At 49.7% G+C, this 27488-nt stretch overlaps 1 protein-coding gene across 2 annotated transcripts in view; it reads left to right on the top strand.

The window, feature by feature from the left end:
* The window catches only part of KCNN3 (potassium calcium-activated channel subfamily N member 3), a 176609-nt gene that overhangs the window by 29291 nt on the left and 119830 nt on the right, over positions 1-27488 (top strand). For both annotated transcript variants that reach the window (XM_008048583.2, XM_008048584.1), the window contains exon 2: positions 25247-25342. In XM_008048583.2, coding sequence (XP_008046774.1) covers positions 25247-25342 — 96 coding nt within the window. The remainder of the gene's footprint in view (positions 1-25246; positions 25343-27488) is intronic.

Below are 27488 nucleotides of genomic sequence, written 5' to 3'. Positions count from 1 at the left end.
CTCAGGTGATCCTTTCACCTCAGCCTTCCAAGTAGCTGGAACTACAGATGCATGCCTGGTTAGTGTTTGTGATTTATTGTAGAGATGAGGTCTCACCAAGTTGCCCAGACTGGTCTCAAACCCCCGAACGCAGGTAATCCTCTTGCCTCGCCCTCACAAAGTGCTGGGATGACCTTATTGCCCCATTTTATAGATGTGTAAATTGAGGCTTGGTCACATGGCCAGGAAGTGGCAAAGCAGGGCTCTTAGTGAGGTCTTCCTCCTGACCACAATGCTTTGCTGCCTTCGTTGAGTGGGATCTGGACCCTTCCCTTGAGTGCCTCGTGGTAGCAGCAGTCTTAGCGGATGGAGGGTGCAGTGTGGTGGGTGGTAGGGAAGGGGAGAGGTTGGAACAGAAGTAGCACAAATACAAAATCAGTTGGGAGGGCCAGGGAAGGCTCCCAGGGGAGGAAGCCCCTGCACGAGCTGCAGAGGGAAACTGGATTCTGTCTGGCACTCGGGGAAGCGGCCGAGTGGGGAGTGAGAGCTCTCGGGTGAGCAGGATAATTCCAGAAGCCCTAGTCTCCTCCTGCCCCACTCTTGGGGTACAACCAGGTGTGTTGGGTCTGACAGACCTCGGCTGCAGTCCCGTCAGGGGTCTGTGACTGGGACAGGCAGGTGGGCCCGTGTAGGGTGCTACCCCAAAGGTTCCTCTCCTTGGCCTGTGTGCCCAGCAGGTGCGCTGGCCTCCTGGCCTGACCAGACAGCCCTGAGAGCTGGGGCTTGTGGGTGCCTGGACTGCTGTGGACCCTGCCTGCCTGGGTTGGGTCCGTGGCTGTTCCCACACCCAAGACTGGGACTGCCATAAGCGCTGTGGAGGACGGGCTGGGAGGACCCTCTGAAACCGTGTGGTCCCATCTCACTGTCACACAGAGGAGGAATCTGAGGCCCGGGGAGGGGGTAACTTGCTTGAGTCGCACAGCCAGTGAAGAAGAAGATCGACCCGGAGGCTTCTGGCTGGGAGCACTTCTAGGGGAGCACTCCTGGGAGCCTCCCCTCACTTCTCCCTCCTCGTGCTCTGCCCTCTCCAGGCTGTGTGGGCCCTCCTCAGCACCCTCTGTCGTGCACTTGCTCACCCACTTGGCTACACTGTCTGTTTGTTTCCCTCAGACCCGGCCATCGCTATGGGCCAGGCCAGGGCTCCATTCTGGAAAGAACTTGAACGGCGCTGCCAAATGAGGAAGGAGAAGAACCGCTGATCCCACAGCCCTGCCGATAGGCTCTTCGCAAACACTCAGCGCATTCTCCCCAATCCTGCACACGCCCTTCTGCCCAAACATGGCGTCCTTGCTTCTGCTTGCTCTGATTCGGGGATGGGCCTGGAGTGGGGAGAGAAGTGGCTGTTAGATCTGAAAGACTTTCTGCAGAAGGTTTGGAGTGAGGGGGGCTCCATGTTGAAATCACTGACGTGTGATCTGAAATCTTCACTCTACTGCTTATAAACTGTGTGACTTTAGGCAAGTGACTTATCCTCTCTGGGTATCACTTCCTCGTGAATTAAAATAGCTAATAATAGCACCTTGCTCAGTTGTTTCCAAACTTTGCTACATTTTGGAATCCCCTGGGGATCTTTAAACAATGCTGATGCCTAGTTTTCAGTTTCTGACCTGGCTTCATTGGTCTGGGGTGAAACCTGCATGTCTTTAAAAGCTCCCCAGGTGATACCAATGTGCAGCAAAGTTTGGGAACCACTGTCACAGGGTTTGATGGGACTAAAGTTGCCTGGGGAGAACTCAGTGAGTGGAGGAGATTATTGGATTATTTATCTCTCCGCCTCTCCCCATTTAATGTGGGATCTGGTGGAGGATGGAGGGTTTTAGGCTTTTTTGTTTTTGTTTTTAGCCGGAGTCTCACTCTGTCATCTCGGCTGGAGGGAGATGGCAAGCTCATTGGCCACCACAGCCTCCACCTGCTGGGCTCAGGTGATCCTTCCACCTCAGCCTTCCAAGTAGCTGGAACTACAGGCATGTGCCACCACACCTGGCTGAATTTTTGATTTATTGTAGAGATGAAGTCTCATCATGTTGTTCAGCTGGTCTCTAACCCCTGGTAATCCTCTTGCCTCCGCCTCCCATAGTGTTGGGATTACAGGCGTGAGCCCGTAATGGGTTTTCAATTTTATTGCACGGTGGGTTTGTCCTGGGTGGTGGCCCTGAGGTGGCTGTCAGTGGTCCATCTTTACCCAGAAAAGCCCCTCCCTGGTCCCTCTCATCACCTCTGTGGCCCTAGGGCAGACCTGTCTTCCTGGCAGGCCCCAGGGCCCTGATTAGGCTGAGAGGGGAGCTGGATGGCACTGAACTCAACCGCACATGGCCAGGCCTTCACCGAGTCTCTGCCTGGTGGCCTTCGTTGTGGAAATACTTGTCCCCATGAAGGCTTCTGGGAGACAGGGGACAGGCCCAGTGTGGATCTGGTGGCCTGACCTGAGGGGCTGGTGGGAAGGGGATTGGTGGGGGCAGAGGCAGGGGAGGGGCTGCTTCTTTGAAACACTCAAAGCTGTCCTTGGACACTGTCTGAGGCTCTGCACACCTGAGAGCAGGCCATGAGGGAAGACACATTTCCCGAGGCCTCAGCAGTCCTGACAGGAAGCTGTGCATCACTGGGCTGACAGGAAGGAAATGGCTCTTATTGTTTGGAGAGAAATCGAGAATTCCGACAGGGCTGAGGGAGAAGGTGTTTGCTTGCCAGAAGCCGTTTTGTCCAGATATGAGGACTCTTTCTCCCCTCAGGCAGTTGCTCTCTGTTTATCTACCTTTGAATGACAAGGCTCGTATTTAGCTAATGAGGAGCGGGAGAGGAAAGCGAGGGGGCCTGTGAGGTTTGGAGGCAAGGCCTTGGCGGGAAGCTCGCTCGGCTTATAATCAGAGCTGCTCTCGCTCAGCGCGGCTTGGCTTGGGGACTGCAAGGCGACAAAGCGCTTTGTGATCTCACACGCCGCCTTTCCCTCCATCCACCAACCCTTCCTTTGCGAGTGACTTTGATTTCGATTTCCTTTTTACCACCCCAAAAACACAGTGAATCTTTTAATAGCACAAGGCTTTTTGGATCCCTCACCAATCAGTCGCCAAATCCTATCCAAAGTGCACTCGGAATAGATGCTTTTAATAAAATATATTACCTTTAAGCCAGCGTAAACCTGTGAAATTTGTACATTTCTCTTAGAGCATCTCTACAAATTTTACAGTATTGAAATCGCCACCCAGTGACCTTTTAGGAAATACTAGATAAATTGCAACAGACAGATAGACAAACCAAGCGGAGTAAGAGCAATTTCCAGGGCCTTTCCCGCCAGGTCCGCAGGCTGCCTTAGAAATCCCTGCCTCCCTGAGCCCCCATGCCCCTGCTCTGTGACCTGTCCCCCATCCTGCAGGCCTCTCTGCCCACCCTGCTCTTGGCAAGGAGCTAGTGGCTGGGGTGCCTTCTGAGAACCATTTGCAGCTGAGAAGCAGCTCTGCTATGTGGCTCCTGGCACTTTGTCCTCTCTGTGTTTGTTTCTGTGCTCCATCACTCAAAACACTTTTACCATGGCCAGAGCCCCCAGAAATGCTACTAGGTGTGGCTGAGGACTTCTTGGAAGGGCTCAGTGCTTTGTGGCTGGGTCTGCTCCGGGCAAGTGGCAGGGAGTCCTCGACCTTGCCAAGCAAGAGCTGAGCTGGGGTGTGAGCCCACCGACCTACCCTGTGGCATATGTTCTCTGCCCAGGCCAGCCCACGGTCACCAGGGTGTGGATTATCCACCGCTTGCCTGCGGTGTCTTTTCCAGTCCCAGGTCAAGTCCCTGATGTTGTCTCACTGCGTGGGCACCTTCCCTCCCTACCAGTTGGTGGTGCCTGGGGGATGTAAACCAGGTGTCATATTTTGTTTGTGTTTTGTGCAGGGAAAATAGAATTTGGAAAGCAAATGGTCTATGAAATCGCATTACTTTGAGCCCTCCGAGGGGCTTCCGGAGACAATGTGCCTTCTGGAGACGCAGTGCTTTTGGCCAGGGCGGTGTGATCTGCTCTCCTTCTGGTGTGGGTACCCAGAGCCTTGGAGCAGTGATGGGGGAACCACTGTGCCCTGCTTCCCAAGGGCTGCTCCTTGCAGTTTGCTCAGTGGCAGGGGTGTGTTTGTGGGCTCATTTCATGGATAAGTGGGTTTGGTCACCAACCTGGCTGCTTTGCCGTCACTGTTCAGCAACCCATGTCAGCATCAGTTGGAGGTGTCACTCGGGTCCTCTCTGTGGCTGTTTTTCCTGTGGAGTTACGCCTCACACGACTCGGTTGTAGCCAGACACCCGGCTCCCCTTCGACACGTGGAGGGAGGAAGAGTGGAAAGCGAACTGGAGGCTGGAGAACACCCAGAGGGGCGCCGGCCCTTCTGTAGGTTAAGTGGCATCATGAGGGACAGAGCACTGTCAAAGCTGCCCGTCTTTGTTCATTCCTTAATTTGATCATTAATTCCACAAACATTAATGGAGTTTTCTCACATACCAGGCACAGTACTAGGTGCTGGGAAGGGGGAGAAACAGAAAGATGCTAGAGACATGCTTTCCACACTCCAAAAGCTCCCAGCCTGGTACACAGATGCTTACTGCATGTCAATCATCTCCCAAAGAGCCCTGAATGTACCAGTGGAGGAGCACAGGGAGGAGGAGGCTGCTCTAGAGGGTGAGGCCATGGGAGTGGTGAGCACTGAGCCGGGTCTTGAAGTTGCCTAGGAGGGTGATAGGCTGAGAGAGGATGGTAGTTCCTGGCCTGGCTGGCACGCGCAAAGGTTCAGAGACGCGGAAGCTTAGTGTGTGTTGAAGGTCCATAAGTGATGTGGCTGGGGTCTATGTCATGAGGGTGATGTACAGGGCTGGAGAGGTGGGTGGGGACCAGATCATAGGGATCTGCCTTCATCCCAGAGGCTGTAGGAGTCGCAGAAGGGATTTCAGAGGTGGGATGGCATGATTGATTTGTGTCTTACATTTTTTTTTTTTTTTTTGAGTCAGAGTCTCACTCTGTCGCCCAGGCTGGAATGCAGTGGCATGCTCACGGCCACCGCAGCCTCAACCTGCTGGGCTCAGGTGATCCTTCCATCTCAGCCTTCCAAGTAGCTGGAACCACAGGTGTGCACCACCACTCCTGGCTACGTTTTTAAAAATTTATTGTAGAGACAAGGTCTCACCAAATTGCCCAGGCTGGTCTTGAACTCCTGGACTCAGGCAATCCTCTCGCCTACGCCTCCCAATGTTCTGGGATTACAGGCATGAGCTACTGCACCTGGTGTGTGTCTTAAATTACTTGCTATGGACCAGGTGCAGTGGCTCATACCTGTAATCCCAGCACTTTGGGAAGCAGAGAGGGGAGTTCGTGACCAGCCTGGGCAACACAGTGAAACCTCATCTTGTCTTTACAAAAAAAAAAAAAAAAAAGAATCAAAAAAATTAGCCGGGCATGGTGGTACGTGTCTGTAGTTCCACTGATTCAGGATGCTGAGGTAGAAGGATTGCCTGGGCCAGGAGGTGGGGGCTGCCCAGAACTGTGATCATCATGATCGTGCTGCTACACTCCAGCCTGGGCAAGAGAGTGAGACACCCGACTCAAAAAAAAAAATTACTTGCTATGGAGTCTCCATGGTATAGCAAAGGAGCACTGCAGTAGGGGTCTAGGGAGCTGGGTTTAGCCCTAGATACTAGGTCTGAGTGACCGTGGCCAACTTGAGGCCTGTGTCCTGGCTGGTAAGATGAGACGGCTCCAGGGCTTGTCACAGCCCTGACTTCCTCCGTGCCTGTGACCATCTTCCTAGTCGCCCCCCCACACCCTTTGTTCTGTACTTACCCATCTACCTCCGACTGCCTGACCCCTGTCTCCTGGCTGTCCCACCTCAGTCTGGTGACAACTGGAGGGATGGGTGAGTCCTCCAGGAAGAATGTGCACTCTAACCCTCGTAGTTCACTGACCGCCTGGCCCCTGTTTCTAGCCCTGCAGGAACACCTTCCTGCCCCCTGACCCTAGCCTACCTGGCTCCCACAGCTCACAGTCACTGACCCAGCTGTGCCCCTTCTACGAAACAGTTCACTCCCCTGGGCCTAGATCCCCTTCCCCCGAGTGACAAGAGGCAGCTGACTTGACGTTGCCGCCTGGTCATGGATGACATCTGTTAGGAGTGATGTCAGTGCATTCGGTGGGTGGGGTCTCTTTCCTTCGCTCTGACCTGGGCTTTGACAGCACAGCGTGTCATCATCAGCAGTGTTTGCCTGGGAGCCCTAGCACTGGCTCTTCCTGCGCAGGGAACCCCAGAGCCGCTTCTGCAGGAGGCCTTGAGAACAGCTGTGGGTGGAAGACAGGTTTCCCCCTGCAAGCATCATTTGTTTTGCTGCTTCCCCGGCCTCTGCTCTCCCTGGCCCAGAGCTCCTCCAGGGCAAGGAACCGGGAGGAGGGTTTGGCTGGCATTTCTGTTTTCCTAGGTCTTTGATCATAGCTGTTATATTTAAAGGTTTAAACAATGGGTTCTAAACAAATAAGTATTTGTTTAGTCGGTGGGATGAGGAAATTAAGGTGACTCAGATGTCTCCCCCCAATTCTAAGTCCTGTTCACTCCCTGAATGATAAGACCTACAGTGGAGTAATTTTGCTTGGTCCTCCTCTCCTTGGGAGTAAAGCGTGGTATTACATTCATTCATTCACCTATCAGGAATTTACTGAGTACCTACTATGTGCCAAGTCCTGTATGAGATAGATAGATGTCAGGGCAGAAAGACAAATAAGACCCAGACCTTGGCTGGGCATGGTGGCTTATGTCTATAATTCCAGCACTTTGGGAGACCAAGGTGAGAGGATTGCTTGAGCCCAGGAGTTTGAGACCGGCTTAGGCAACATAGTGAAACCTCGTCTCTACAGAAAATGAAAAGGTTAGCCAGGCGTGGTGGCACATGCCTGTAGTCCCAGCTGTTCGGAAGGGTGAACTGTGATTGTGCCACTGCACTCCAGCCTGGGCAGTAGTTGGATAACCTGACTCAAAACAAATAAACCAGTACACAAGTAAATGAAAGACCCAAACCCTGCCATGAGGCATCCCAGAGTCTGGGGTGACCATTCTGTGGGATCTCAGGGGCTGTGAAGTCTTGGGCTCCAGCACAGTTGAATTCAGACCTAGACCCTTTGGCTAACAACCTTAAAGTCTGTTCCTGGAAAACAGAAATAGTGCAAGCAAGAAGGAGGAAATGTGGGTGAGGAGAGAGAGAGAGAGAGAGGGAGGGAGAGAGAGAGAGAGAGAGGAGAAAGCAGAGGGAAGAAAGAGTGAGGGAAGAAAAGACACAGCAAACTTTCCCATGGGTGAGTGCCCAGATGGCACCCCAGTTTTCAGCCGGGACTCAGCCACAGTCTGCAAAACCCACAGGAAGGAAAGGCCCACGATACCTCTTAGCTGTGCCCTGGCAAGCTGAGTTGGAGACTGGTCATTCCCTGCTTGTGACTCAGTTTTCCCATCTATAAAACAGGACTTTGGACGGGGTAATCTTGGAGATCTGTTAAACCAGCATTCTGTAAAAAGCGTAGGGTATGACACATGGGGACAAGAGCCCAAGTAGGGGCTTCTCCCATCTCAACACCGAGAGACCCCCAGATGAGGGCTGTGGGAGTCCTGCCATTTCCTTGCTTGTAAGAGGTGACTTCCGGCTGAACACTGGAAGAAGGAGCGTTCTGGGTCTCCATGCTTGCATGTTTTTTTTGGTATGGACATTTCCTACCTCCCTCCCTTCCTTCCCCTCTTCCTTTCTGATGAGGTCTCACTATGTTGCCATGGCTAGTCTCAAACTCCTGGGTTCAAGCAATTCTCCTACCTGAGCCTCTTTGTGCTGGGATTATAGGCATGAGCCACTGCACTTGGTCTCTTCTTGGAGTGTCTTCGTTTTTTTTCCTTTGTCAGGAAGGCCACTTGAAACACTCAAGGGAAAGGACCGCTCTGCTTGGGACACGTGCATCATCTAGTGTGCTTGTCTGACTCCTTGGCAGGCCTGCTTCCAGATGTCCTCAGGCACTGTTCCCTATGCCTGGCCATAGGGCTGTGTCAGCCCACTGAAACCCAAGGGCCACTTCCAAAGAACTCTCATGCAGATCACACTCACTGAAGTCTAGGAAGACTTGGAAATGCTTTGGCAAGCCAGTGTTAGAAGACTTGGGCTTCCTAGCTGTGTGACCTTGGGTAATTGCTTAAATACTCCGAGCCTCAGTTTTTCCATCTGTGAGACGGGAGTGGCTCTCCCTATCTCCCAAGGATCAAATAGGAAACTGGGCAAGATAATGCATTGTAAACAGGAAAGCCCTACACTGACGTCCAGGACACAGTGATTCAGTAGCAAGAATATTCTGCTGTTCAGCCCTCTCCATGGTTACAGTCTCCTGTGTGCTAAGAAATGTAAGCCACCAAGGGTTAAAGCAGGCTAGGCACATGACCGTGATTGTCCGTAATTGATGGAATAAACCTTAAAGGGGTGACATATAATTAATTGCAATTAATCCAGGCACTGTGACACCATCTTGCTAAAAATAGAGTCTACTAATAATTGCTTTGATCTAGCAAAGCGATGCTTGTCTGTGAGCCTGGCAAAGGGTCTGCTGATGGTGACACTGTACCCACCCTCCTGCTACACAAGGTGGGTGTCGAAGCTGGGAGGCATGGAGGCAGAGGGCAGGACAAGGTGCCCTAATCCTCTCGGATAGTATAGCAGCAAATTCTATATATACAGGACAATTATATGATTCATTGTCTCAACTGGAACACACTGGAGATTATTCTATTCCATGATTACTATTCATATCAATAAGTATGACAGATAATAGGTGTCAAGTGGACTCCCCTGTGTAAACTGGAGTCATTCCAGGCATAGATTATTATTTTTTAAATTTTTATTTGTATTTTTAAAATTTTTATTTGTATTGTCATCCCAGGCATAGGTTATTATTTTAAAATTTTTATTTGTATTTTTTGTGGAGACAAGTTCTCACTATTTTGCCCAGGCTGGTCTCGAACTCCTGGGCTCAAGCAATCCTCCCACTTCAGCCTCCCAAAGTGCTAGGATTACAGGTGTGAGCCACCGTGCCTGGCTTTTTTTTTTTTTTTTTTAATGAAATTTTTTTTTCTAGCAAGCTTAATTTAATATCACATAGGCTGTTTTAAGCTCATGGAAACCCTGAAAGGTTGAGCATTTTCACATTCATTATCTGGTTTTTCTCACTACAACCCCGGAAGGAAAAAGGGTTTTTACTCTCATTTAATTGATGTTAAAGATGATGATGACGTCGGATAGTCCAGCTGTAGTTTCTGGCCTGGCTTCCTCAGTGGCTGACCCCGTGCAGGTAGAGGACAGCTGGCCGGGATTAGGGAGCTCTGTGACTGTGGAAACAAGGGGCACCTAGAGGGCGAGAGCCAGCAAATTTGGTTTCAGCGGAACAGAAGCCAGTAGCCACACCCACCGAGAGCACAGGACACAGTCTCAGCAGGGACTTTGCCGGGAGCCTTTCCAATCCTGCGTTTAGGATCAGGAGGCTTGTGTTTAAAGTCTAGCTTCTCTTGGAAGGCTGAGGCAGAAGGATCCCCGGAGCCCAGCAGGTCGAGGCTGCGGTGCCGGGAGCGGCTGCTGCACTCCAGTCTGCGCGACCAAGTGAGACTCCAACTCCAAAAAAAAAAAAAAATAGTCTAGCTCCTCCACTTAGGAGCGGTATAATCTTGGCAAATTGTGTAATCGCTCTGTGCCTCAATTTCCCATTTGTCAAGAGGACGATTCCTTTTTTGTGAGGATTAAGTGAGATCCTATATGAAAATGGATGGCTAGACTCAGAGCCTGTCACATAATAGGTACTCAGTAAGTTCTTGTATAGTTTGAATCTGGAGAGGGTTTCTGGAAGCAACACCTTTAGCGAACCATGGGGGTTCTTCTGCCTTAAAATAGCTCTGACTTGAACCACTTAGAGTAGAATGAGCTCCCGCCTTGGGACGGGGCTGCCTCAGGTTCTTGGAGGAAAGAAATGGATAAAATGAATACATGGAGGAGTTGAAAGATTCCCTGACCCCTAGACTGTGGATAACTTGCTGTGCTAGGCAGGGCAGCACCCAGCAGCCTTCAAACCTCATGATTTCCATGAAGCTCTGCAGAGGCCTGAAGCCTCCATTGGTGTGGGTTGCTGGCATTCCCCTAGGCTCCCAGGTGAGCTTGTTGGGACATGGGCAGGTGTCGTGGTTCGCCTTGTGCCCCATTGTAGGAATCGGTGGCATCTCAAAGCAAAAGGTAGGCAGGTTGGCAACAGTTTGGTGCCAGAGAGCCAGTGGGGGAGAGAGAGAGAGAGAGAGTTATCATACCATGCTTGGGCTATTAATAGCTCATGTTTGGTCTTTACCACTTCTACAACATCGTCCATCACATCCAAACAATTGGAAAACCCATGCCAAATGGTTAGGAAACTCGCGGCTGGGCTGTTTCTGAAAAACAGTATTTCCACTTCTTATGCAGCACTGAAATGCCAGCAGTTCCATGCCAACTGGTTATTTTTCCAGGCCATTTCCCTTCATTTATGTTTAAGCTTTTGTGTTTTTAAGCTGAGAAAAGACAGGGAACCTGGAGCAGGTAATTATTATTTCTCCTGATTTGTCCTTGAATGAGGCATAGGAGAAACATTCACTTGCAGACCTGAATTGAGGAGCTGCAGACGGATGGAGGGAGGACTCCGACAGGGTCCTGCCCCTTCGGGATGCGGGCAGGCTGGCGGATGGGTGGAATGGGGACGTGGCAAAACACCAGCGAACCCTTGGAGGGCTTAGGGCAGGAGCAGCCCTTTCTGTTACTGGTGTGTGTCCTCGGGCAGGAAAGAGCCCCTCTCTGGACCTCAATTTTCTTGCCTGGAACATGGGGGAGTTGGACTAGATGGCTTGGAAGGCCCCTTCCAGCTAAGTCTGAGTTAGGTGGAGGACTTGCTGTCTTCCCTTTGTTGGCGAGACTGCGGGTGTGGACGTGGAAGGAAGGTGATACTGTTCTCAGAGCACTGGCAGCTCCCGAAGGCCTGGAAGCATGCTGGGACCCTCGAGGGGCTGTGCTTTATCTGGGAAACTCCATATCAGCCTCCACAGATGTCTGCAGAGCCTACGGGTGGTTGTTTTCCTCACCATATGTGATTTCTGGGTGTCTTAAAATTCTTCATTTGGTGCAGACATTTCCAGGCTTGGGGGATGATGTTGCCTGGTGTGGGGATGGAAGTGGGTTTGTCTCCGGGCACCAGGTTGGGAGTGGCAGGTTTTCTCCACCCTGAAATTCTCTGATGAGATTGGAAGATACAGGTGGGACTGAAGTGTTATTTTTGGCTGCGATAGCATCCTCTGGTGTAGAGAGGCAGGGGCTGGAGGGAGGAAAGAGGGAAGGCCAGTTGAAGAGGGTGTTGAAACTGAGTCTGCAGGCCTTGCTTTGTGTCTTTAAAACCAGCACATACTTCTCTGTGACTATCAGGTAATGCAAGTCAACAGTCTTTTTTTTTTGGTAGAGTCAAGGTCTCGCTATGTTGCCCAGGCTGGTCTTGAACTCCTGGGCTCAAGCGATCTTTCTGCTTCAGCCCCCCAAAATGCTGGGATTACAGGTAGGAACCATAGCACCTGGTCAAATCAACATTCTTATTTCAAGTCATAGCCACCTGAAGATGAATTTAGCCAGTCTCCTGTTGTTGGCTAACCACAGGTCCTGCAGGGAATCTGGGTGTGGCTTGGTGGAAGATGACTGGGGCAGGATGGGGAGAGGGAAGCCCAAGCTGGAGGTAACCCGGCGAGGCTGGTTTGGTTCTAGCCGGAAACCCAGTCTAGCAGGAGACACACAACTTTCTGCAGAGCCAAGTGATTTCCTACTGTTTTATTGATGTGGGGGCCAGATAGGTTTTAATAAGAGGAAACCAAATGACTTCAAAGCAAACCATCCAGAAAGCACATTTATTTGTTACATATATTCTAGAACAATTAAGAAAATGAGGGCTCCTGGAATATGGATGAAATATAGAGCCGTGGCAAGTGGAGCAGGAAATATTGACTGGGAGAACCCCTCACGGTGACAGTGGATCCAGCAGCCTCCGCCAGGCTAGGCCACACCTGCGAATGAACAGAGGTTAAGTGAGTCCCTGTAATTCTGTACCCCCAGGCTGCCAGGATGGGTCTGGGGCTGGGACAAGACCTTCAATATGTGATGGGTCTCCTGCGATGAGGTGTGGTGTCAGGACCTTCAGAACCCAGGGCACAAGGTGGCAGGTGTGCATTCATCAATGCTGGGCAGGGCTGCAGGGCTTTTGACACTACCCGAATAATGTAACTGCTGACTGGCCAAGAGTACTCACATTCCACAAGCAGAAGGAATGGAAGCTACCCAGGGGCTATTTTTTTTTTTTTTAATCAGAGAAGAAACAGTGATGAGGTGACAGATTTGGAGGTGACTTCCCAGATAGGGATCTAGGTTTTTAGAGAACAGTTGAATTTAGGGGTTGGCTGTTATATTTTCATAAATAAAAAAAAAAACAAACCATAAAACAGGATGGGCAGAGCTGCCTGCCCCTGTCAGCACAGGCCAGGAGACCCCACACCTGGGTTCTCGGGTCTTCTCCAACACAGAATGCTGTGTGATGGGGGCCCACTGAGCCTCAGTGTCCTCGTGCAGAATGAAAGTAAGGAGCTAACTGATCTCCTGGAGTTCGTCTCTTTTTTGAAGGTATAAGAGAAAGACTGAAGGTCAAGGTGAGGTGCCACGGCCATAGACACCAGCCCTTTTTTTATATATAAAGGTGGAGAGTAAGAAGGAAGAGAAACTGACAGAGTAGATTATAAAAAATAGGAGTAGTTAAATTAGTTGAGTTGGATTTTTGTTTAATTTTTTTTAGGGGGGTAGTCTGGTTAGTATTAGTAGGGAGTGTACTTTTATGGGTGTGTGTCCTGGGGAGAGGCTTACTTGTTGAGGGCATAGGTGCCATGATGCCAAAGTCAAAGTACGGCTTCGGGGGGGTATTTGTTTGTTTAGCTTTATTGGGGATCAAACACTGAAGGGAGATCTTTGAAAAAGAGCCATCCAAAGCAGAGTCTCTTGAGGGCTGCATTGAGTTCCCCATCCCTAGAGATAATCAAGCTGAGACTGCATGACCACGTGCCAGGAATCTCAGAGAGGAGATTCATGGGCCCCTGAAGTAGATGGCTTTTAAATTTCCTTCCAACTCCAAGATTCTGGGACTCCATTGCTTCTGTTTGATAATAAATTTAAAAATGCCCCTCCAATATAAAAACCATTGTCATACAAACTCTTAAAAAACCTCAAAAAACTTATTCCCAATATAAACCTTTGGCCCCCTATACCTCCACCCTTATAAAACAATTCACTAACCGTTAAATAACCCCATATAATTAAGAAATACTTACTAAATACTATTTAACAAAAAATTTTTTTATTATAAAAAACAAAATTTAAAAACCAAATTAAACAAATGACTACCCAAAACAGACAAAATACACAGACCCCAGACATTATTACTACTAAAATACTCATAAAAACTAAGACTTATAAATCTATAAATACTCAAATAACTATACCGAGATGCCTAATACAACTTAATATTTATACAGCCAAAACTTAAAAAACACTCCCTACTAATACTAACCAGACTACCCCCCTAAAAAAAATTAAACAAAAATCCAACTTAACTAATTTAACTACTCCTATTTTTTATAATCTACTCTGTCAGTTTCTCTTCCTTCTTACTCTCCACTTTTATATATAAAAAAAAGGGCTGGTGTCTATGGCCGTGGTACCTCACCTTGACCTTCAGTCTTTCTCTTATACCTTCAAAAAAGAGACGAATGCCAAAGGCCACGGCACCTGACCCCAGCCTCCAGTCTTTCTCTTTTGTCTTTGGAGAAGGGGCCGGTGCCAAAGGCCACGGCACCTAACCCCAGCCTCTAGACTTCTCAACCCCCCTTTTCCCCACTACTTAATAACCGCCTGGTGACGGCCCTACTAACTACAACAAGTCACCACCTCCCATATATACTTAAAAAACCCATTCAAATTCCCACATGACTTAATAAATCTGTGTAGGTCTATCTGATAGTGTCTCAAGGCTGGGATGGCAACCCCAGCCTTACCCCAGCCTTCTGGACTGCTTTCTTGTGCTGTGAAGAGCAATTCTCATCCCTGGCCTACACATCAGAATCACCGAGATCTTTTGAAAAAGTTAGTCCTGGGCCTCAACTGCAGTCCTGGGCCTCAACTTCTGACTTAATTGTTCTGGGTGGGCCAAGGTCCGTTAGTTCTAGAAGGACCTGGGCTACTGTTGCCTGGTCAGCTTCCATGCCCCCTCCATATTCCCTGTAGGGGTAGGGAGATACAACCCCCTTCTGATTTCATTCTGCTTCTATACAGAGTTTAAAAGTTTGAGGCCGTGATTACCCTTCTACTTTCATTCACCCAACAAACACTTTTAAAATTTTATTTTAAAGATGTAGGGCACAATTCAGGATTAGGTATACAAGTAGTCATCATACAGGTAAAGTTCGGGTCTCCCTTTGGCACTTTGACTGGTTTGAGATCAGGTACGCTTATTGATGTTATGTGCAACCCCCTCCCCCCCGCAGTATCCTGCAACTGCCAATCCCTTTCTTATAGTATTATAAGTATATATACTTATAGTATTATGGTAAATGTTTAGGGACATGTGGTATTTTGTTCTTTGACAAACATTTGCTAAGTGCTTGCTTTGTGTCTGGAAGAGTCCTAGGTGGGCCAGCTTTTGGCTGCCCTCGAAGCAGCAAGAAACTCAGACTTTTTTTTTTTTTGAGTTGAGGTCTCGCGCTGTTGCCCAGGCTGGAGTGCAGTAGCACGATCATGGCTCACCACAGCCTTGGCCTTACCTCCTGGACTCAGCTTCTACCTCAGTCTCCCAAGTAGCTGGGACTATGGATGCACGCTACCGCACCTGGCTAATTTTTTTATTTTTTGTAAAGATGAGGTCTCCCTATGTTGCCCAGGTGGTCTCGAACTCCTGGGCTCAAGCAATCTTCTCACCTTGGCCTCTTCTAGTGATGTGCTGGGATTACAGGCATGAGCCACCGCGCCCGGCCCACACTGTCTTTTAAAAGACTCTTCGTGTGTATTTCCACCTCCCACACTTAGCTCAGTGCCTGGCACATGGCAAGCATGTCATAAAAATTTGATGGAATCTCATGGAATCTTTGCCAATATTATAAGTGGGGCAGGGAAATAAATTATGAGCAAGCATGCAGTAGAGAATTCATGATATGCCAGTTCCCCTCAGCCCAGACCTTGTAAAGGAAACCATCTCCTTAATTGGAATTATGTTTGTGGCCTGAAGGGGTGACCCGTCTGCCTTGATATTTTGGTAGCATGGTCTTCTCAGTGACCTTTTTCTGCCTTCCTTGGGGCATCGTGCAGTGGGAGAGCCAGGGCCTGGGGAGGATAATTTCCTCTTAATTGGTGTCCTGGTCGTCATGCTGACTTCACTAAACATTACCAGGCCACCCTCTGCTCAGACCCAAGTGCCCTTGTTATTAACTGCATGATGTCCCTTAGACATCAGGTTCCATCTCCTTCTGGGAGTGACAAAGTGGAGGCCCAGAGAAACACCCCAGGGCAACCCGACCTTGTGAATTTTGTTTCCACACCACTGACTTCCTTCACAAGTGCTTCCTGCCCAGCCTCCCCAGGCTGCCCGCCTGGTCTGGGCCAGACTTACAGACACTGCACAGGCCCCAGGCCTGACCTCAGGTTGTTCACTGTCTATCCCACCACGAAAGCTACCCAGATTTAATGACTCACAAACGGGGCCTCTTTAGGGAGCAGATGAGACAGATAAGGGCTGGGCCCCGAAGGGTGATATTCTGATGATCACTGTCCCATTAGACATGAGAACACAGATCTTTGGATCAGACTTCCTGGGTTCAAATTTGGCCTCCACTTCTTCCTTGCCCAGGGACTGTGGGCAAGTGGCTGAACCTCTCTGGGCCCTGAACTCCTCATCTCTAACATGGGGCCGTGGGGCGTTTTCGAGGATCTAACACAGTCAGCACGGTGCCTGGCCTGTTATAAACACACAACAAATGTTTACTGTTATTTTTATCATCTCTCTTTAGTTTTCATGCATTTGGAAATTCAGGACAGAGATGTCTACCTGCTTGACACATCTCAGAATTTCATTCCCTTCATTCAAAGATTTGGTATTCAACTAATATGCACTGACCTACTATGTGCTGGGCAGTGTTCTAGGCTCGAGCATGTAAGGGTGGACATATCAAATATAAAAGTCCTGCCCTGGGCAGGAGGTGAGACAGTGAGCAAAATTGTGGGTAAATGGGGTCGAATGATGAAACACTCTTGTCATCCCAGCTGGGCGGCACTGACAGGGACGCCAGGCGTGGTCCAGGCTCAGGAAGGGTGTGGGGCCCAGGGCAGGTGAGTTGGGTCCTTGGTGCCAAGGTTGTCCCTGTGTGGCATTTAGGCAAGTAATAGCTCCCAGCATAGATGGTGTTAGGGGACAGTGGCTGAAGACGGAGCTCTGAGAAGTCATCTGCTTGTGGTCAGACTCCTCTCCTGATACTGGTCAGCTGGCTCATAGTGACCTTGTGGCTCCTGGGACTGAGAGGAGAGTGTGGGTGATTTAGCTTCAGCTTGTGGCCCCTTGGGAATATTCATGATGTCACTCAGACCCTCTGCATCCCTGGCTCGCCCAGCCTGAGGGCAGGGAAGCAGGCGATGCTGTCATAGTGGGACAGGGACTCTGGGGGGGACCTCAAAGAGTACCTGGACTCTGACAGGCCTGAGAAGGGTCTGAGAAGGGGGAGTGGTTGAGAGGTGAGCCCGGAACAGAAACTTCCTGTAAGAAGGAGGCAGAAAACTTCTTAGGGAGGCTTAGCCCCAGCTCCAGGTCCTGGGACCTGGGGTAGAGGCACAGCCTCGCCCACACAATGGGCTGGGCAGGTAGGATGGGTGCCTGAAGCTTGGCCTCTCATATTCAGGCTTGAGCTCCAGTGGAGAATCCTGTCACTCAAGCCCAAAGGAACTGCGTGAAGGCTTCTTTCTCGTCCTCACATCCTGTCTATTCCTGACTTCCCAGCCCGATGTGTCCTCCAAGCTCCCTGACCCGCCCCTTGTCAGCCTGTCTCTTCTTGGGAGGGCAGGGCGGATATGGGCGGAGAAAGGAAGGGTGACAGGTGGGAGGTGATGATGGTGCACAGGCAGCACTTGGGATCAGCTTCTAGGAGCTCTTGGCGGGATTCAGGCTCAGCAGGTTGGGGCCGGAGGGACTGGGGAGGACCCCCTGGCATTCTGCAAGTGCCCAGCACTGTGTCTGAGCAGGGTAGGTGCTCAGTGAATGCATGCTGTGTGAATGCATGAGTGAGTGAATGTTTGGCTCTCCACAGACTGCCAAACATGTCCTTCCAAAATGCCTGGGGGTGGGGGGTATCTTTGTAAATTGTTGCAACCAGAAAATGTTGACACTGGAGGTGCTGTCACAGCTTCAGAAGGCAGCTGGGTTTACCTGCACTGGCACCTGTGTGGCAAGGAAAAGGGTATTTGGTTAGGAGAGAATGTGAGCTTTTCTGTGGAAAAAAGAATGAGTTTTTTTTATTTTTGTATCCACGATCCCATCTCACCCCTGCCCCCAACACTGTGAGGTAGTCCTGGTTTGCAGAGAAGGGACCAGAGGCCCAGAGAGGTTAAGGACTGGTCCAGTGTCACATAGGTAGAAAGTGGCCAAGACATGACTTGAATTCTGGCCTTCTGGTTTCAAATCCCATGAAAAAGAGACTATGAGAAAGGCCATGTAAATCGCCTTTGTTAATCCCTGCGGCTAAAACCAAGAGCCTTGCCTTGCTGGGTTTGAGGAGGAGATGGCATGGGTTTTGTGTTTCACAATTTAGGGGCCAATTTGGGGGCCTCTCCATGAAATTGAGGGAAAAGTTGGTCTTATTACATAGAAAAGATTTTGAAATCAATTATTTCCCAAGTTGAATGTACAAAATGTAGTGATGTCAGGCATGTCAGACCTTAATTGAATAAATACAGACTGTAGATGTTATCACTTATCACCATGTTATTGCCATCATGTGTGGAAATGCCTGGGAAAAGATCTAAAACAAATACAAAAAGCATGTATGTTTGAAGTGTTCCTATGACCTGTGTGTATCATGGTGTATGTGCTGGTGCCTTGGGGGTCCATCAGGTTTAGCTGAACTCCAGAGACTATTTAGTCCAGGAGTCACTTCTTCTTCTTTTTCTTGTTGGGATCTCACTCTGTCACCCAGGCTAGAGTGCAGTGGCATGCTCATGGCTACCACAGCCTTGACCTACTGGGCTCAGGTGATCCTTCCACCTCAGCCTCCCAAGTAGCTGGGACTACAGGTGTGTGCCACCATGCCTGGCTAATATTTCTTTATTCATTCAGTCATTTATTCATTCATTTATTGATTGATTGTAGAGATGAGGTTTTGCCATGTTGCCCAAGCTGGTCTTGAACTCCTGGGCTCAGGTAATCCTCCTGCCTCACCCTCTCAAAGTGTTGGGATTGCAGGTGTGAGCCACTGCACCCAGCAGAAGTCTCATGTTACTGGGGACAGAGGCTTAGGAGAGTGAAACAACTGGTCCAGGCCAGGTGTTGCCCACTGGAGAGGCTGAGACCCATGCATCTTTCTCCTCCAGGGCGCTCTTGGCTAGGAGTGTCAGGGTCTTGGCACTTGTCAATTCTCAGGCCTGTCAGAGGGAGGGGGGAGTCTCAGAGTCCCCCCTCCCACTGTGACAGCATCGCCTGCTTCCTCTGCTCTCAGGTGGGGCTGTCCATGGCTGCAGAGGGTCTGAATGGCTCCACTCTGGGCCATGAGTGAGGAAAGCAGAATTCTGGTGACTGACGACAGGTGGGAGCCAAGCTAGGAAGTCGCTCTTGGGATGCTGGAAGGGCCAATGACCGTCACTAAATCAGGCAGCCCCACCTGAAAGGAAGAGCCTGTGCTAAGATATGAGCTGAGGGTGACAGATCAGAGCAAAAGCTTCCAAGGAAGAAGCTGGGTGGAGCAGAGGAGGGAAGGAGGCTGGGACTTGGCACTGATGTGGAAGGAAGGAGCTGGGGGTCTCCTTGGAGAACAGCGACCAGGAATTCGGTCTTCCCTGCCAGTGGAGGGAGGAGCTGGTTTAATTTGCATAGCATTAATTAGCAAGAGTGTCTAATTAGGACAACCATTTCAGAGCCACAGTCATAAGCTGATGCTGACTATCAATCAATTTGGGGGCCTCTCCATGAAATTGAGGGAAAAGTTGACCTTATTAAATAGAAAGGATTTTGAAATCAATTATTTTCCAAGTTGAATGCATAAAACATAGTGATGTCAGGCACATCAGACCTTAATTCAGTAAATACAGACTCTAGATGTTATCACCTCTTTCCCTTTGGGGTTTCTAGCCAGTGACAGCAATCATGAATGGACCACATATATGTGTAAACCCTCCCTCCCTCCCTTCCTCATTCCTTCCCTTCTTCCCTTCCCTTCCCTTTCCTCCCTCCCTCTCTCTCTCCAGCCCCCCTCCATTCCCTTCCCTCCCTTCCCTCCCTTCCCCTCTCTCCCTCCTTCCCTGCCTCCCTCCCTCCCTCTCTCCCTCTCTTTGGGGGTGCCAGCTTGGCTGGGGAAGGAGCCTGCACATCGTTTTCTCAGTTAAGTCAATATTTCACCTGGGTTCAGTGCCCTCTAGACCTCTGCCTGCAAGCGTGGCTTTCTGTTTTTTGCAATGTTCCAAATAATAAAACACATTTGGAACTTCAAAGTCTCTGGGAAGATCTACCGTCATCATTACGGTCCTGGCCTGTCTTTGGAAGCTCCCAAGGCAGGCCAGGAGAGCAATTTATATGACTGGCTCAGAAGCCAGGGAACACACTCCATCATCCTCTGCATAGCCCCGGGGGAGGAAGGGGGAGCAGCCCTGAGAAGCCTCATTGCAGAAGTCGGAGGACCAGCAAGGCATGGCCACAGGGGCTGGTGGGGTGTTGGGGCACATGGAACCTGGCAGCAGATGGATCCGGGTGTAAAACCTGGCACCTGAAAATTCTGGCTTTGCCACAGGTTGGCTATGCCCTTGGACAAGTTACCTAACTGCTTAGAGCCTCAGTTTCCTCCTCTGTAAGAGTGGTTTGGCAGTGCCCACTTGTATGGCAGGCCCCACAGTATGGGAGTGCTTTATTTCAGATTACTATCCTCACTGAGAAGTCATAGTTCTATGAAGGACTGGCTCTTTGCCTGGAGCAGACAGGGACCACACGGATGAAAGCATTTCTCAGGAATTTGGTGCAACCTTCTACCCTGCTGGGACTTTTTTCTGCTGCACCTGTGATAGGTATAACCAGATTCTACTAGGATGACAGGAACTTACTACCTCACACGAGATTCTAGGTTGTTTTAAAGGCAGGGGAAGCATGGCATATAGAAAAATCTGGGGCCAGATGTGGTATAACTGTAATCCCAGCACTTTGGGAGGCCAAGGCAGGAGGACTGCTTGAGTCCAGGAATTCAAGACCAGCCTGGGCAACATAGTGAGACCTTGTCTGTATAGAATATCAAAAGATTAGCTGAGTGTGGTTGTGTGTGCCTCTAATCCCAGCTACTTGGGAGGCTGAGGCGGAAGGATTACCTGAGCCCAAGAGGTTGAGGCTGCAGTGAGCTGTGATTGTGCCGCTGTACTCTAGCCTGGGCAACAGAATGGGACTCTAACTCAAAAAAAAAAAAAAAAAATCTGATATATGGCCGAAATCTGGGCTAGTTGTGTGACCTTGGACAAGTCACTTTATCTCTCTGATCCTCAGTTTTGTCATCAGTAAAATGGAGACCTTGTATGTAGGGTGAGGATTTGAGGGAGTGTGTGAAAGATCTATTCTGGGAGCTGGTACTTAATTGGTACTCAATAAATGTTAGGTAAAAATAAAGTACTATTGCTAAGCAGTTTGAAGAAGCTCTTATAAAGTGCCTATTATAGTCAGAGCATTGAATCGGTTATGAAGGTGATACGGTATGATCATATGATTCATGGAATCTGGTGGCCTGGAAATCTGTTGAAGCAATGAAGTCATCTGAGCTGGGTGAAGCCCTCTACCTGGTCCCAGGGTTACAAAAGGCCCTGTCCCTACTTGGCCAGAGTGTTTAATCTTGTGCTGTGAGTTGAGTATGGTAGCATTTTTTAGTGTGGAAAGAGGAAAGGCATGGGGTAAATGAAATGGCCTAGAAGATTGGGATCCTGTGTCCTCCATCCCCATCAAAGGGATGGGCTGGAGGCTCATGCGTTTACTCCAGCCACCAAGGCAGGTGCTTTTCATGTCTCGAGTCATTATGAATCCCCCTGGCTCCAAGGACACCTCTTTCTAGAAGTTCTGGGCTCAGGTGCAGAAAAAAAAAAAGAAATTTCTCAATTACAAAAATAATATATTCTCACTGTAGAAATGTTGAAGAGAAAAGAAAAACAACAAGAAAAACACTCCAGTAGCTCAGGATATTTGATATGTTCACACAGTCTTTTTCTACACTGAAAAAAGTCTAAAAAAATTGAATAATTGGAAATATGCTGCATATTCAGTTTGGGGGTCTGAATTCTTCACTTACTATTATATCATTAACCTTCTTCCACATTTTCAAATATTCTCCACAGGATTATTTTTTAGTGGTGGCATTGTGTTCTATCACTGATTGGTCTCAAGTCTACTTAACTGCTGGAATATTTTGGGGCATTTAGGAATAAATGGTTTTAAAGAATGACTCTTGTTAAATAGGATCTTATTCCTAAGTATTTCTGGTGTTGAAAAGTTATGAGTCACAGGGGAGCAGGGTTGACCAGTTGACCTGTTGGCCACAGGACTCTCTGAGCGCTGTGAGTCCCCATGTTGGCCGTTAGAAGGGTGCCACAGGTGTGGCAGGGCCCTACCCTGTGTGGCAGTTCTAGGTCACTGCCATCCCACCAAGAACCATATTAATTTCAAACTTCATTGGGATTCAAGCAGCACAGAAAATATGATATTTCAACATTTTAAGATATAGAAAACATTTCTAGCCCAGCCAGGCTTCTTTGACATGTTTTCCAGCCATTAACAATGGTCGATGGTTTATTTTTTATTGACGTGTGGTGGAGAATGCAAGAAAATCTGTAAAGTCTCCCAAGTCTCCATCGATCTAGCACAAGGCTTGGTCGCTCCACAGGGCTGGGGCTGGCCACCGAGGCTGCGCTGGCCAAAACCAAAAAGCAGGTGGGAGTTGCCTGTTAAATGGAAAGGCTGTGAGTTCTGGGACAAAAGGAAGTGGCTCAAAGGAGAGGAGACAGCATGTGGCCCCCTTGCCTCTTCCTCCAAAAATGATGGAAATAAGCTTGGATTCTGATTATAGTTCATTTCTGCCAAAAGAAATAAATTAGAGGCTGACATGTGCAGCTGATCCCAAATCCCTCTTGGAGAAGGTGTGATGCTCCCCAGATGCTTTTAGACCCCTTTGAGAAGAAAGTTATGGTCATTTCTGGCTGGAAAACACTGTGGGCTGTCCCAGTTCATTCGTGAGGGAAGGCTAGGGAAGGCTTGTCGTCTCCTAAAGCATTCAGAGCATGCCTCAATTCACTGCTTGCTCTTTCCAGCCCCGTCTGGGTCCTGTGGCTGGGGTGGTGTTTTAGGCATCCAGCAGTGCTTTTGAAGATCAGAGCCTTCCTGCTTTTCTTTTTTTGAGTCAGGGTCTCACTCTGCTGTCACCCAGGCTGGAGTGCAATAGCATGATCACAGCTCACTGCAGCCTGAATTTCCAGGGCTCGAGTGATCCTCCTGCCTTAGTCTCCCAAGTAGCTGGGACTACAGGCACATGCCACCAAACTCAGTTAATTTTTTAATTTTTTTGTAGAGACCAGGTCTTGCTATGCTGCCCAGGCTAGTCTTGAACTCCTGAACTCAAGCAATCCTCTTGTCTCAGCCTTCCAAAGTGCTGGAATTACAGGCGTGAGCCATCACACTGGGCCTGGAACCTTCCTGAGACCGAAACTGTATTCTGTCTTTCTTTTTGCTCACAAAGGACCAGTACAGCACTCGTCGCCCTTGGCATTCCCATACATGTATGCTGAGTAAATGGTTGCAGGTTGCTCTTCATTAAACTGTAGAGCATGAAGAGCCTAAGGAAGCCTGACTTGTGTTTATACCACAGTGGGAACCTCTCCCCATAGCTGGACAAACCCAAACTGTATAGGAAGTCAGAATTTGTGTATAAGCTAGATGGGAAGCTTCTGGCAGGCAGGGGTCCACTCTGTGTATCCTAGCACACTGTTGGGTGTCTAGTAGGTGCTCAATAAATGGTTGAAATTGTTGTGAAAGAGTGAATGAAAGAATGAGCTGCTTCATTAGTTCTCCCTTTTATCCCCAGTGGGCCTCAATAACTGTCAAATAAACGAACTGAAATGAACTGAGACTGACAGACACCAGGGAGTGTGCTTTCACTCCATCTCAGCCAACAGGGGGCAGCTGAGATCATGGACTTGGGCATATGGGAGATCTGGGGTCCAGTGTCAAACCCTCCTCTTATTCTTGTGGTGGCCACATTGGATACTACCACCTCACTGCCGGTGTCAGCCGCCTCTCACATCCACTTCTGAAAGCTTCCTCTGACCCTTCCACAGTGGTGTCTCCCTCCCTTGAGCTCCCCGACCTCCTCTGTTGCTTTCACTTGGCAAAATAGCCTACCTGCCATTGTTGTCTTAAGACATCATCTAGGTCTGTTTAAACAGACACTGCCCACATCTCTACTCAGTTTCCCATTGGAGAGTGTACCCGAGGGCTGGTGGGCAGTGCCCTAGCCTGGGAGTTAGAGGCCTTGGCTTTGAATCTGGCACAAGCCATGTACCTCTCTGGGCTTCCGCTGATAATGTTTATAAGGTTGGGATAAAGACCAAGGGTAGTTGTGAGGATGGATGAGAGCGAATATGTGAAATTATTGTGTAAACATACGCTGCTTTACAGAAACTGGGCATCATCTGCTCACCAGCAACTTGAGGACAGAGGTGTTTCTTATGTGGCGCTGACCTCTGAGACCAAGCATGGGGCCGCCACACAGTCAGTGCTTCGGAATGCTGCCCGGTCTCATTTGCTGCCTTTGCTCGGGGCTGTGTTTCTGCCTTCCTTTGGAACTGGAAACTAGCTCTGATTCTGGGCTTCCAGATGCTCAGGAACACTCCAAGTCTCAACCCACACACCCTGATTTGTAGAGGATACAGCGTCAACGATAATAGTAGCTAACACTCAACACATACCCATCAGGCAGTGTTCTAGGCACTCTACATATACTCCTTTATTTTTCACAACAGCCCTGTGAAGTAGACCCTAATAGTATCCCCATCCAACAGATGAGACAGACGAGTGCAGACAGCTGGAGTGAGCAGCCTATGGTTACATAGCCCTTAGTGTCTCTGTCAGGGTTTGGCTCCAGAGGGGTCATGCTCTTAGCCACGTGCTACAGGTTCTCTACGCCGCCCTGAGTTGAAAGGCTGCAGGGGAGGTCATGCGGCCCACCCTGCCACCCCTGGTCCCAGCAGGAGGGACTCCCAGGGTCCTTCTCCCTCCCAGGACCCCTCTCTGCTTCTGTGTCTCCCCCCCCCGCTTCTCTCTTTGGCAACTCTTCTGCTACCCTCACCACCCTCCCCTGCCCTTGGCCTAAGCCAGGAACTGAGAGCGGCTGCCAGGACATTCTAATTCATTCCTGAAAGAACTCCACCTTGGAAATCCTCTGGTCCAGGTTTGTTAACGGGGGCCCAGGCAGGCATAATCTTGATGCCCAAACCATATAATAGCGGCACAAAAAAGATTGATGTTCGTATGACTTATGAGCATGGAAGCACAAATCCTGAATAACACATCAGCAAACAGAATCTAGCCATGTATAACAAACATAATACATCACGCCCAAGTAGGACTCATCCCGGGAATGCAAATATGATTTAACTCGGGAAAACAGAGGCTCAGAGGGGGCGGCTGTGGAGACAGAGCCGGCCCAGGGACAGTCCAAGGCTCTTTGCAGCTCAGGCTAACTTTGTGTTAGGCCTACTCCCAGGAGGGACTGTCACCAGCCCCTGCTGTGTCCTCACTCCTTCCCTTTTACAGAGCCTCAGAGTAAAGCGAGATGCTCCTTTCCTGGTGCTTCCTAATCCTCTCTCTCCATTGTTCCTGCAGGACTCCATGTTTTCGTTGGCCCTGAAATGCCTTATCAGTCTGTCCACCATCATCCTTCTGGGCTTGATCATCGCCTATCACACACGTGAAGTCCAGGTAGGTGCCCCTGCCTCACCCCTTCATGTAGCGGCCGATCCCATCCCTGCCCCAAAAACCCTCCTCCTCGGAGTTACTTGGGATTTTATGAGACAGTATCCAAGAATTCCTCTTCCGGTCTGGACCCTAATGGGTGAGGGGATTGTGAGGCTGCCCTGTGGCTTCAGAGGCTTCAGAACAATTGTGACATTATCTTCATCTGGGGCCACCTTGCTCAGACCCCTCTTGTAGAGCCATGGGATTGAGAGAGCCCTTGGCAAACTGCCTTGGCTTTTCTGTCTCTTGCTGCATCCTTTGTGAACTTGAGCCACTGAGTCGATCCCCTCAGTGAGGCAGACCTGCCTCGTGTTTCTCCCATGTGCACGTGTGCACACATATGTGTGCGTACACATACACACACACACACACAAACACACACACACATACACACACACACTGCGCCAACACCACTAGGGAGTCTGTACTCCTAATGGTGTAGACTTTATCCCTGCTGGATGTCAGTCTGGGAGGTGTAATTTTCTAGACAGAATAAGAGTCTGAGTCTGATGTGGCCAAGGAGGACTTTGTTTTTTGCTGCCCAGGAGTGACTTGGCACCCAGAGAAATACTGGCGGGGCCTCCAGGTACACTTCCAGTTTGGCTGATGGAGGGAGAATGGGTCTCCCTGGCTAGGAGAGTCAGACAGAAGAACAGATCTGAGGCATCTTCTGGTGACAGTGAGCCTCCCCAATCTCCCGACCTTCAGGCCAACCTGCTCCCTGTGGACTTGGGGCGTTTAAAAATGTCCAGATGTCTTTTCTCACATGAGTGTGAATCTGGAAACCATCCCAGTCCTTGGCTGGAGGATCATAGATAGAGTCACATCTGGGCAGCAGGCAAGAGATTGACAGAGACCAGAACTCAGAGTCAGAAAAACTGGGGTCGCGTCTCGGCCATGATCTCTTCTCCAGGCATGTCTTGGTCTCCTCATCTAAAATGCAGGGGCTTTCTTCCGACTTTGCTGGGTTTTGTGAGGATGGAGTGAGGAGTGTAAGAGACAGTGCTCTGTGAAACATTGTTCAACAACACGGTTCCCGTCCAGTTCCTTTTGTTGCTTCACATTTTCAGGGCAGAGCAGCTGCACAGATGCAGGGTGAGTACCTCCTCCTCCTAGAGAAAGCCTCAGCTCTGCGACCCTGGGCCCACTGCAGTTGGCTGGGACACAGAAACCTTGACTCCGGGCTGCCTTGGTGGGGCTCAAGTCTGTCGATGACCAGAGGACACTGATTTAAATGTTGGGACTCTCCAGCTTCTGAAGGGTTGCAGGTGCTTGGACAGAGGCTGTGCTCTGGGGGCTGAGAGTCCCAGACACCACCAGGTGGCTTCCTTCATGGAGTTGGAACTGGACAAAGGTGGCGGACTTTGACTCAGACCATTTAACTTCAGTCAACCCCAGAAAAGAGCCAGGAGGGACCAGGGCCAAGGAACTGAGATAGGACAATCTGGGCTTCAGGCCAGGTCCTGCCCCACCCCAAACCAGCTGTGAGACCCAGGTAGTCTCTCAGTTCTGGGAGTCCCCATGTCCTCATCTGCAGGGAGTTTGGGTTACTGTGTCACCTTGACTTGTGCGGGAAAGTGTCACACAGGCCAAGGAAAAAGGGCCAAATCATAAAACTCAATATGATCCAGGCTTGAGGGAGGGGAAGAAGAGGCACCATTCCCAGCCTCAGCCCCACACTATGGTTTTGCCGAGCCTGATTACTTCCTCTTTCTACTCCAGGTATTGGGATAGGTGGGGCCAGTTGTCCTTCCCTCTGAATCTCCTGGGGTTTTCATTCCCAGTCCAGGGCCTGCAACTCCAGCTCTCTGACCTGGTCTGGTCCAGTTGTGGTGTGACCTCAGTTCTGGCCTGCTGGCCAGGTCATGGTCCTGATGGGCCAGCCCCTAGCTGGGCCACCTTTGTCCTGTGCTCAGCACAAAGTCAGTCTCCATTTCAGCCCTAAGTATGGGCAGTAGAGGATGCTATTTAGATCACGTATCTTGGCCTGGCACAGCTTGGAGAAACAAAGCAAAAAAGTGGCATGGAGTCCCAACTTAGACATTTCAGCTTGAATGACCTCAGGCTGGTAGTATCTTCTGTAGGCCTCAGTTTCCCCCTCTGAAGTATG

This window comes from Carlito syrichta, unplaced genomic scaffold, assembly GCF_000164805.1.
Source record: "Carlito syrichta isolate Samal-C Ts95f unplaced genomic scaffold, Tarsius_syrichta-2.0.1 Scaffold126413, whole genome shotgun sequence".
Classification (NCBI taxonomy): domain Eukaryota; kingdom Metazoa; phylum Chordata; class Mammalia; order Primates; family Tarsiidae; genus Carlito; species Carlito syrichta.
This window is presented reverse-complemented; position numbering and strand designations above follow the sequence as displayed.